Below are 11182 nucleotides of genomic sequence, written 5' to 3' on the forward strand. Positions count from 1 at the left end.
GTAATTTGAGAAAAGAACTAGAGAGCTCCTAGCTGACGCTCGCGAGCGTCAACCACACGAGCTTCCGCGCAGGCGCACGATCAAAATGGGCCGGCCCATTCAGTGGCGTCAAAACGAGCTACTATTAATCCGAAAAAAAAGATGCGGCATCGAGGATTCGAACTCGACACCCGACGGTAGTGGGCAAGTGTCCAATACCACTTGAGCTGCTCACTGTTTAATGTATACACGCCGCGCGAATTTCTAAGAACTAAGAGCAGCGGAAGAAAAAAATAAAAAGTTTTGACCATTAAACATTTTTTTGAAAAACACACTGAACATTTTTGTGATATACACTGAACATTTTGTAAGTACACAATGAACATTGTTATAAATACTTTGAACATTTTGTTAAATGTGTGATTATTTTTTTGTAATACATAATGAAAATTTTTATAAATGCAAGGTGAACTTTTTTGCAATATACGTTGCACATTTCCTTAATATACGATGAACATTTTTTGTAATACACAGTGAACTTTTTATATAATACCAAAAAATGAGAAGAAAAAGGAAAATAAGAAAATAAATGAAAAGGTAAAAGGGAACAAAAAAACCATAACAAAACCACTGAAAACCGGATAAAACAGTGAAAAGACCGGAAGCAAAAACAGCACAGAAGAACAACGGAAAAAAAACACGAAACAGCGAGGGAAAGCAGCAGGGAAGGGATAAACAGGCGAATCCCGCACGTGGGCCGGCCCAACCAGACGCTAGCCTCAGCGAAGGCACGACGTTTGGACGCTAACGAGCGTCATATAGGATCCACCGAAGAACTAGGCGTCACAGGTGATGGCTGAGGTGAGCCTACGAGCTTGGAACCACCGCGCCGCAGCGGCTGGCCGGGCACGGGGAAGGTTAGGAATTCCCTATTCGCCGCATTACGGCAAGTTGCCATTGTTTCGCACGTAGCAATCAAAGATGGGCCGGCCCATTTGAGTAGTTTAGCTTGTACAGGAATATTGCTTTTGCGAAGGTTCCTGGCTTATTTTCTCTGGTTCTTGATGGTTCATAGACGTTTATTTTGTTGTTTTTCTGCCTTACAGTTTTCATTGTGGTTTATATGTTTCGTTCCTTCTTTCTTTTCGTTTATGTTTTCTCTTTCCTTTTCTTTTTCCTTTATAAAAAAATTGTTCGGCAATTTCAAGTATTAGTTTAAAATAAAAAGAACTTTCACGTTTCAAAATATATTCCTGTTCAAAAAAATGATCCCATTTTTAAAATTTTGTTCACCAATTCAAAAAACGACATGTTTCAAAATTGTTTGGAATTTCAAAAAAGGGTTCATGTTTTTTTAAAAAAATCGCAAATTATAAAAATATTCGGGATTATTTTTCAAAAATGAAAAAAATTCTTGGTATTTCAAAAAGTTCCCAGTTCTAAAAAATGATGTTTTAAATGTTTGCATTTGTAAAATGTTGGAAAATTTGTAAAAAACACATTTTCTTTTTTGGAAATAAAGAAAAATCAAGAATTGTTCGGGGATTTCAAATTCTGTTCATAATTTCAAAATTTGTCCAAAAAGATTGAAATTGTTTGTGTTTGACAAAAATTGTGCTAATATTACAAAAAAATATCAAATGTTGAATAATTATTCACTCTTTGTAGACAATGCCTTTAATTCTGCCGCTGATATTCTTTGTTATATGTTCGCGCTGCAAATGTGCAACGAGAACTCATGAAATACGGTGCTCAACAATCTTGTGTATCGAGATCGAGTCGAATTGAGCATGCATAGTTTTAGGCGATTTTTCTGTCCACGCTACTACTCGATGCGGTGCCACAGAATGGGGTGGCGCAGTTTTCTTCGCGCATGTGCGTCACACTCCTATTTGACGTCCCGGAAGGTTACTCCTAACTAGCGCTTTCTATGCCAAGTAAGCACAGCGGCCCACATGAGCTACTCAAGTGGGCCAGCCAGCAAGGAACAGAGCACTTCTCGCTCCCCCTCGCTCGCTTTTCAAGTTTGACCGCTCGACCATTGACGGGTTGACCACTAACAGGTTCACTAGTTGATAGATGACTTTAAGAAGTTCATCATATTTGAGAAAAATTCATGAATATTAAGTAAAAAAATAATGTTTCCTCATTGCAAAAAAGTAGATAATTTTTTAGAAGTTAATGAATTTGAAAAACATCAAAATATTGGAAAAGTTCATTATTTTGATAAAAAATCAAAACTTTAATAAAAAAATACTACTATGAAAAATGTCATAAATTTAAAAAAAATACAAAAATGAAAAAAGTTTATGAATTTGAGAAAATTTTACAACATTTTGAGAAAATTTAAAAAATAAAAATCCAAATATATGAAAAAGTCAAAAAAGAAAAGAAAATGGAAATGAAAAAACTAAATAAACCGGAAAAACCAGTCTTGACAAAAAAGATAAAAAAGCGAAAGGATATCTCGAAAAGATTTCCAAAATCGTTTGGGAAATTTTCATAAGCGTCAGAAAAACTGGGACGAGATTGCTCACTACGTGTTTAGTTTTTTTTCTGGCACATTCGGATCGAAGGGTGTGCGCTAGATGCATAAAACAATAATAGGCGGCCCTTAAGGCGCCGAATAGGATCTGGTCGGGTGTCGGTCCCAGGTCCAAGCTGATATCTTTCTTAAAAAAGAAAGAGATCTCCTAGTTGATCTGCACAGGGGCCTCAACCATGGCCATCCGTTAGATGATTGTCTTTTGCAGACTTATTATGAGATGTATTGTTCTTTATATCCATTTATTTATTTATTATACGAATTTATTCATTTTTTTATTTAGGGTGAGATGTTTTTTTGCGGTACACCTGTACATAACTCTGTTGCTTAATTACTATCGGAATTTTGTTAAACTAAAGTTAGTTCATTGCCCAAAAAGTTCTAAATGGTAGTCTATTTGATGGAACTTAAATTTACACGTGAAAACAAGACACTTAAATTTGAATTTAAATGCATCTTGTACTTTAGTGTCCAATAACATTCTGAAATTTAAACATTAATTCAATTATGTAAAACATAGATTTTTTTTTTAATATTTTAGTTTGATTTGATTTCTTTTGAATCATGACATAAACCAGTAAGTTGGATCTAAGAACATGTTACCCGCAAAAGAAAAAGGAACCTATGAACTTCAAATATATGAAAGGGCAGTTGTACATGTCGAGTGGCGAAAATTAATGTGGGCAAACAAAATGGTGTCAACAGTGTCGACTCTTTTGTACATCTGTGTCTGAATTCTGTTATTTGTATCTCTCTGTGGCTATTCTATAATTTTCAGTAAGAAAAAACATCAAAAAATATTTACAAATGTACAGGAAAAAAAATGAAGAGATTAAATATGAAAAAATTGGTGCAATTGCACTCCCCTCATCTCTTCTTCAGCAGAACCATTGCCACAAATGCAACAATCCTGAAGAACAGACCATACATGAACAGAACCACAATACAGAGTTGGTAGTTGTGAATATCGAAACCACTCCTGAACAGCAAGCCGCAGCGAGTTATTAGCCAAACTCCAGGATACCTGAAAGAAAGAAAACAGAGTAGCAAAAAAGTGAGCATGAATGGAAGTTTACAAACTCCATAACGTGGCAATCTCGCATGCATTTGGATGCAGTATTTATTGGCAGGTGTTGATGAGAAAGAAAGAAATTGAACCTTTTTGCGTTTGCAATTATGAAGCCCTCTAGCGCCCACTTTGGGTAGCTCATATTCTTCAGAAATGCAGGGGTGCTCCTTTGTGTGGATAACAAGGTCAGAACAACAGGTATCAGTGCAGAGCACTGCAGAAAAAGAAAGAAAACAGGTGAGTTGGTCTCTGCATATGTGACGAATCATCGGGTGAGAAGCCGGACAGTATGATTAAACAGCGTGATACGTACCAGCTGCGCCGAGCCAGGATTGAAACAGATGGCGAAAGTGTATCCTATCCCAGTCACACAATATACAAGTGAGAGGAGTATGATGTAATTACTGCCAATTGATGATCTCGGATTGTTGAAGTAGTAAAACATGGAGAGGTAAATGATTGGCTTTAAAGCTGTGTTGAAATGATCGATTGTATCCCTGGCAAGAAAGTATGCCAATGTGCTCATCCCAGATTCTCTTTCCCTCAAGTACTGCAACCGCTCAAGTGAAAATGATCTTAATGCCGCAATCTTGCACAGAAGAGCTGCACCATGGATTCATAGTAACTTAAGTCAGAGAGCTTTCACAGGGTTAGGTATAACAAGGTGGTGTCTGAATAATTGAACTTACAAACGGCAATGATAGTGTAAATATAGCCAGGCATCCCAAATGTCGGGTCACTGAGTTTTGCAATTGTCCCCAAGCAGATCCCAGCTAGACCTAGTATCAGGAAATCAACCCCAAGCAGTCTACCTTCACGTAGCCGCTGTTTTGTAACTCTGCAAAGAAATGCATGAAGTAACAACTGATCAGATATGCATTCAATTTTTTTTCAGAAGAAGCTTGTAACTGTATATACTGAGTGTACCTTCCAAGGAAGAACTTGTATTGCTTTAGGATTCCTGGTGTTCTTCTGCTGGACAGATCACTAGGTTTCGACAAACGGTGCTCAAGACGGTTCCGTTCTTGTGCAAAAGCGTTACCTACGCCTGCAGGGAGGCAGTGAGGGGTTGATCCAGACATTGAACGATTGATATCGATGTCGGGGATTTGTTCACCCATTGCCTTGAGATCATCTTGCATGTCACTTGGCACTTCGTAGCCCTTGTACTGCATCCAGTGAACTGGTAAATGCTTCGCCTTAATGCCTGACTCAGCCTTCACAATGCCTTCAAGAATGTCAATGTAATGGTCTGGCGGGTTTACACGGTCGGGGACATGAATTCCAAGAGTTGAGAAGTAGTCCTCAATGGTCTTGATGGGACCATTGTAAACAATAAGGCCTCCTTTTGCCAGAAGTATCAAATCATCAAACATGTTGTACAATGTGTAGCTGAAGAATGAATAGAAGAAGATATAAGAACCCTTTCAGAAAGATCAGAGTTATCTCAAGGAAAACACATTTTGGTTCAAGAGCTACCTTGGTTGGTGAACCACGGCGCAAATGTTCACGCCTTCAAGTGCCTCGTGACGAAGAGCTTTGAGGAGAAGTTGTGATGAGGAACTGTCCAAGCCAGAGGTTGGTTCATCCAGGATCAGAAGAGATGGTTCCATCACCATCTCAATCCCCACATTGACACGCTTCTTCTGCCCACCGGAGATTCCACGTTTCTCCACCGTCCCAACCACCGAATTCCTGACCCCCTGAAGGTCCAGGGAGTCTATAACCCTTTCCACTATGAGAACCCTGTCACGGTGTGACATTCTCGCAGGGAGCCTGAAGGATTTACAATATAAATGCTCAGAAACTCATGAGATAGTTCCTGAAAAGCGTATATGATTAAACAAGAAACCATTACCTGCAATTTGCGCTGAACCAAAGGTTCTCCTCCACAGTTAAGTTCCCATGAACGACGTCGTCCTGAGGCACAAAGCCAATGATCTTCTTGTAAGAACGTATACTTCCAGGTGCTCCATTAACAAGGACTGAACCGGTCACTTGATAACCAGTCACCTTCCCGGCCACAGCATTAAGGAACGTGGTCTTGCCGGCTCCAGAGGGGCCCATGACGGCGGTGACACGGCCTGGCTGGAGTTCGCCTGTGACAGACCTCAGCAGCTTCCTTTTTCCAAGTGACAATGTCAGGTTCTTGAACTCAACCTTGAGCAAAGGCCTGGTCATCTCCTTTTGTAGCTCCTTCACCTTGGCAAGCACTCCGGTGAAGGACATGTTCTTGTTCTCTTCCTGCCTGGCCTTCTCCAACTCTATCTCGCCGTACGCATACTTGAATATCTGAGTTTGAGTTGATCTGTGCTTGCCTTTCGGCGCCGGTTTGTCATTGGTAGCAACAACTTCTCCATCGCCGCTTATGTCCATGACAACCGAAGGCATGACTTCGGATATCTCGCTTGCACTCTGAGCTGAAAACACTATGGAGTCTGACCTTTCATCTGGCCCGGTCAAACCCATCAGGCGCGCTTCCTGCACCCTGTGGCTAGAATTCTCGAGATCTGTCTGCTGACGAAAGGATCTCCTGCGTGAAAATGTGCGTGACAGATGGTCCTGCACGCCGGTCACATGTTTCCTCGCGATCTGTTTGGCCGCCTTCCATCCCTGGTGAGCCCTGAGCTGCTGCCGAGCAAGCTGGATCGCGTTCTCCCTCGACCTCGCTTTCCTCCGTTCACGAATAGTGAGGAACTGACCCGAGCAGTTGTACACGACCAAGAGCGACACGCCTATTATACCCTGCATCAAGTAGCAAGCCTGAGTTTGGTACTCCATGATGCAAACACAGCACTTGGTAAGCTAGCAAAAATATCGAAATGCTGGAAAGGCATTACAGGATTTACCACTAAACAAGCGCCCAAAATGATGACGTCATCATTCTCTTTGTTTTCCTTGCATGAGCCTTTAATGACGCATTCTGAAAATTTTAATGTAAAAGTCAGCTTATCCAAGAATGCATACAATGGTGGCATCACTAAAGATGACATTGGTGAAGGCATGCTGCTTGTGCTTACTCTCTTCTTTGGTGGAACCCAATTTGCAATAATGCCTGCAGAGGAAACAACCAAGAAACAAATTAAAAACAGATTGTGTAGTGTGTAACGCGAGATAGAGAGGCCATAGATCATTACCCACTGGTACAGGACAATTTAGATGTTGTGCTTGGGCAGTGGTAACCAGCTGGGCAGAAGATTTCCTCGGTGCTCCCAAAATCAGCCCATTTGTCAGCGCCACCGCAGCCATTGGTCGAGTTTGGAGTTATCTGATACTTGTATCTGAGAGAGATAAATTTAGCAACTCAGCTAACATGGCTTCTACATTTTTGTATCATGAAACAAAATGCCTAAACAAATATACAAAGAGGACATCTTACGGATCACAAAGACCAGTGGTCGAGTTCCCTCTGGCACGCGGACAGTACGATCCCAATGGACAAGCTATATAGACATAGGAGACACAAAGCTCGAGTCATTTCACAAGCCGATGCCCGATCTTTGCTGCAAATTTCAGTTCATAACAAATACAGTTATGTGGACGTGTCTGAAAGAAACTTACGGAGCATGCAGGTGAGGCCACGGGGACAGAAGAAGCCCTCGCAGCATGCCTGACAGTTTGTAGCTCTCAGCGGGATGGTCTCGTTGTCGTTGGCGGCAGGGATCGGACCAACAGAGCAAGCCCACCCTGGTTCGCAACCCGGCGACCAAGCGGAGATGCCGCAGTTTATGTTGGTCTCCAGGAAGAGGTTTTTCTCGCCTTTCGGGTTAAACAGGCTTGTGAAGTAGAATTTCGCTTCTGCCGGCGTGCATAAGCGCTGCGGCATGTCACCTGAGCGAGTGCATCATTCACACATCAGACACCTTAGTCATTATCTGAAACTAGTCTCTTTCTGTATGATACAATGGGAAAGGGATTTTTCAGTTGTGAGCCTGGGATGTTCTTGTCCCCGCAAAAAGAAAATGTGAAAATGTAAAATAAAATAAGAAGGTCAGATTTGTCAGAAAGATCACAAGTCAAACTAGTGGCTAACTCGTGACGATCATACAAATGATCAGAGCAGACAACATTTTTTAGAGTTGATCCTGTCAAGCCCAATGTTGTTGAGGTCACATTCAAGTATTATTAAACAGATAAAATTTGCGTTGGAACGGCACTTGTCATGACCACCTAATACCATGTCCCTATCAGACCCTTCCAACTCGAGGAAATGTGCCGGAGAAGGGTTCAATTCCAAAAGAAACCGTCTCAATCTACATAGCATGTTGCTTCCCCAACACAATACGGCTTCACAATACCAGGAAGTGGAAGTGGGCAGTTTTGCTAGGGTAGTAAGAAAATGTAAACAAGATCATGGGTGGATATGACAAATATATTTAAGAATGAGCGAGCTGGGCGCATTGGACCGGAGCATATGGATGTGATCCGGTCAAAGAGACCAGACACAGGTTAGCCCGTCGCTAGCAACTATTTAATTCAGCACTGGCTGTGGCCAAAGAGATTAGATTGTTCAACGCGGAATTAAAAAATAAAGAAAAAGCGGAAGCAAATCGCCGCAAGGGAACTGGTAGCAGCGGTCAATGAGCAACAACCAGCAAGGGAGCAATTCAGCAAACACCTGAGCTGCACGCACGCACGAATGAATGGATCGAGCATGGAAATGGATGGATGGACGGATGGATCACCTCTGGTCTCGGCGAGGCAGCGCTCCACGAAGCCGAGGTCGGAGGTGTAGTTGAAGGCCCCGTTCCAGTCCTCCTGCCTGCGCAGATCGCAACCGGGATCAATCGCCGCCGCCGAACCAAAGCCGTGAGGCCCATACGGGAGAAGAGAGCACCACCGGAAACGGAAACAGAAACAGGGGATGCGGGCGGGGCGGAGTGTATGTACTACTAGTACTACTCACGTGTCGGAGACGCAGAAGCTGAAGCGGTCGGAGATGGTCCTGGCGACGTCGTTGGTGAGCCCCGTGAGCTGCGCCTGCACGCCCCTCATCTCCGGCGGCAGCGGCGGGGCCGGCCGCTGCCCGCTGGCACCCCCGGCGAACAGCGCGAGCGCGAGCAGAAGAGAGAGCACCGGCAGGCCGGCCCGCCGCCTGTACCGCGAGTGCCCGGCATCGCGCATTCCGGGACAGAGGAGCAGGCAGGCAGCAGGAGAGGGGGTCTTGGACTAGAGCTGGGGGGCAGAGCCGAAGAGGAGGAGGAGGAGGGAGACGGTGAAAAATGAGTAGACATGATGCGATTTTAAACGGCTGGGGAGTGGGGACGCGTGGGCGCACAGTGTACTCACGAACGCACGCACACGGCTTTGAATATTCGGCCGAGAGGCAGAGAGAGGAAGGGAGGAGGGGAATTTCATACTACCTTACACTTTTACCATGTGTTTGATGATACATGTGTCTGGCCTGGCTTCACCTTTACGTCATGTCGGTTTTCTTTTTCCAAAAAATGATCCGGATCTATTATCAGAATTCATCGGAAGGACAAATCACTTCAACCAAATATAATAAAAATTACATCGAGATTCCGAGACCACCGAACGACCGCTACCGCCGCCAGAACAAAGTGTTTGGTTCATCCTCAAAAAAAAAAAAAAAACAAGAACAACAGCGTTTGGCTTGCTCCTACAGACACAACATTGTTTCATACAAGTTTTTTTCCTAGTCGGATAATATATGGTCTCTCACGCCAACGACAAAGGGTTTTGATGATAGCATGGCGACGGATTCGCACATGTGGGAGCCTACTCCTGGATGATTCGGAGATAGAAAAAACAGGAAGGATGGGGAGTGAAAGCAGCCAGGAGAACTATTTTGAAAAACAAGCAACTTTTTTTTTATTAAAGTTGCTCAATCTTTAGAAAATTTTAGCAACTTCATCACAATATACGAGATATTTTGGAAAACCATGCATGGAATTGGGTAGTGTAACTAAAGTTTTTGTATTTCCTTCAGATATCTTTTTTTCTTCTGGATTTGTTTTCTTTTGTTTTGTTGTTGATTGAGCTACTGATTTTAGAGAAGTAATCACCAAGTCATTGTTTAAATCATTTTCGTTGTGTCACAAAATCAAATTTATACGGTTTTGATACTTGTGGGACCAGAATGACCCGATATTTGTTCATGAGCCAAACTTTAAGCTTGTAGTCAAAGCCTCGTGCTACTCGGGTAAGAACGGAAGCTGGTGAAGCTTCCCGCTACTAGACAGGGTCACAAATATCACCTTTCCTTTTCTTAACAACAAGTTAACTGATACTAGCCAACATCATCTATAGGGGACTATGTATGCGTGTAAAGCAATCTTCGTCTTGACATGGAGCTGGTCAAAGAGATCCTCACATTCCATCGCAAAAAAAAAAAAGATCCTCACATATCCCCGCAAAACAAAGGAAAAAAAAGATCATTGTATAAATGATTTGCCTAGAAAGTGTTTCGCCTTGACTTGGTTTAGACTACATATGGCACCTGATTGCACCCTGGATGACCATATTAAGCACCTCATATAGTGTTCAAACTTTAATAAAACATGCAGACATTTGACCGACCCTCGTGCCGTCTTCCCCAGCGGCTCGAGAGAAAACCCTAAGGCCTCCTCGGGGTGACCCCAATGAAGGAGGCGGCAGAGCACTTGGTTCCCGTCGACGTGGTTTGCCCCCCCTCCCCCCGAGACTCGTTTTGTCTAGTTGCTGCATCACCCCTTAGTCTGCGGCTTCGCCTTCCCTCCAAGTGCTTGACCCCGACTACTCGGCCAACCTCTCCACTTCTTGCATGCGCTGCTATTGGCTAGGGTGCATGAGGCTGCTGGGCAGTGGTGTAGGTGTTGGATCCGGACGGGTCATGACAGTGCTAGCCGGGGCGCCTGGGCATGCCTCTAGGCTGAGGTGCATCCTGCTCTCCACATCTTCGGCGGCGCCTCCCTTCGGGTTGCGGTGATGACTTTGACACGGTGGTTTGGTGAGGTGGTTGTTGATTCCCCAACGATGCCTACCTGTGGTGGCGTAGCGGGCGCGTGAGGCCTCGTGACGGGGCCATAGCTGGTACAGCTCTAGCCCCGCGACCCTGGACACGTCCTCCAGCGTCCACGACTCACTGGCGTCATTCATTCGCGTGACTACGCCCCCGGGGTCCTAGAAGCTATATCCCTTCCAGCTTCTTCGACTTGTCGACATCCCGGCGGCTTCAGCCCCGACGGCCAACTCAAATTAAGATATCAACCAAGAGTTCCCATTCGCCAGACGAGATGCTTTACTGAAAAACCACGATACTACACTACACCGATTTGAACAAATCCGCAAGTGACTCTAATTTGAATTCACTAGCTAGTTCTTCGTTGCCCTCTAGTTCTTGGCTCGCAGGAAAACAACTTTGGGAAACAAGGAAGTTTTCAATTAAAGTTTCTTCTTCTTCTTCTTCAATTTTTAACTTTGCTTATTATCTCAATACCCTTTTCTAGAATGTTTATGAATTTTCGTAATCATTCCAATCTTATTTATGTTTTTTCACATTTCCCTGCAAATCTTCTCAAATAAAGCTATTATTTCCTATAAATAACTCATGATTGCTTTCCAGATTTTATTATCAGCCCCCCCCC

General features: G+C 43.5%; 1 protein-coding gene across 1 annotated transcript; it reads right to left on the reverse strand.

Moving 5' to 3' along the window:
* Nucleotides 1-3132: 3132 nt before the first annotated feature.
* LOC119352913 (ABC transporter G family member 25-like) lies at nucleotides 3133-8795 on the reverse strand. Its single transcript, XM_037619500.1, has 14 exons — nucleotides 8500-8795; nucleotides 8279-8355; nucleotides 7155-7424; nucleotides 6973-7036; nucleotides 6731-6874; nucleotides 6614-6648; nucleotides 6443-6516; nucleotides 5452-6338; nucleotides 5073-5369; nucleotides 4521-4985; nucleotides 4283-4431; nucleotides 3907-4196; nucleotides 3683-3807; nucleotides 3133-3548 (listed from the first exon to the last, which is right to left on the reverse strand). The coding sequence occupies exons 1-14, from the start codon at nucleotides 8715-8717 to the stop codon at nucleotides 3392-3394; spliced, it is 3252 nt and encodes a 1083-aa protein (XP_037475397.1). The 5' UTR covers nucleotides 8718-8795; the 3' UTR covers nucleotides 3133-3391.
* Nucleotides 8796-11182: the final 2387 nt, after the last annotated feature.

This window comes from Triticum dicoccoides, chromosome 2A, assembly GCF_002162155.2.
Source record: "Triticum dicoccoides isolate Atlit2015 ecotype Zavitan chromosome 2A, WEW_v2.0, whole genome shotgun sequence".
In the NCBI taxonomy this organism is placed as follows: Eukaryota; Viridiplantae; Streptophyta; class Magnoliopsida; order Poales; family Poaceae; genus Triticum; species Triticum dicoccoides.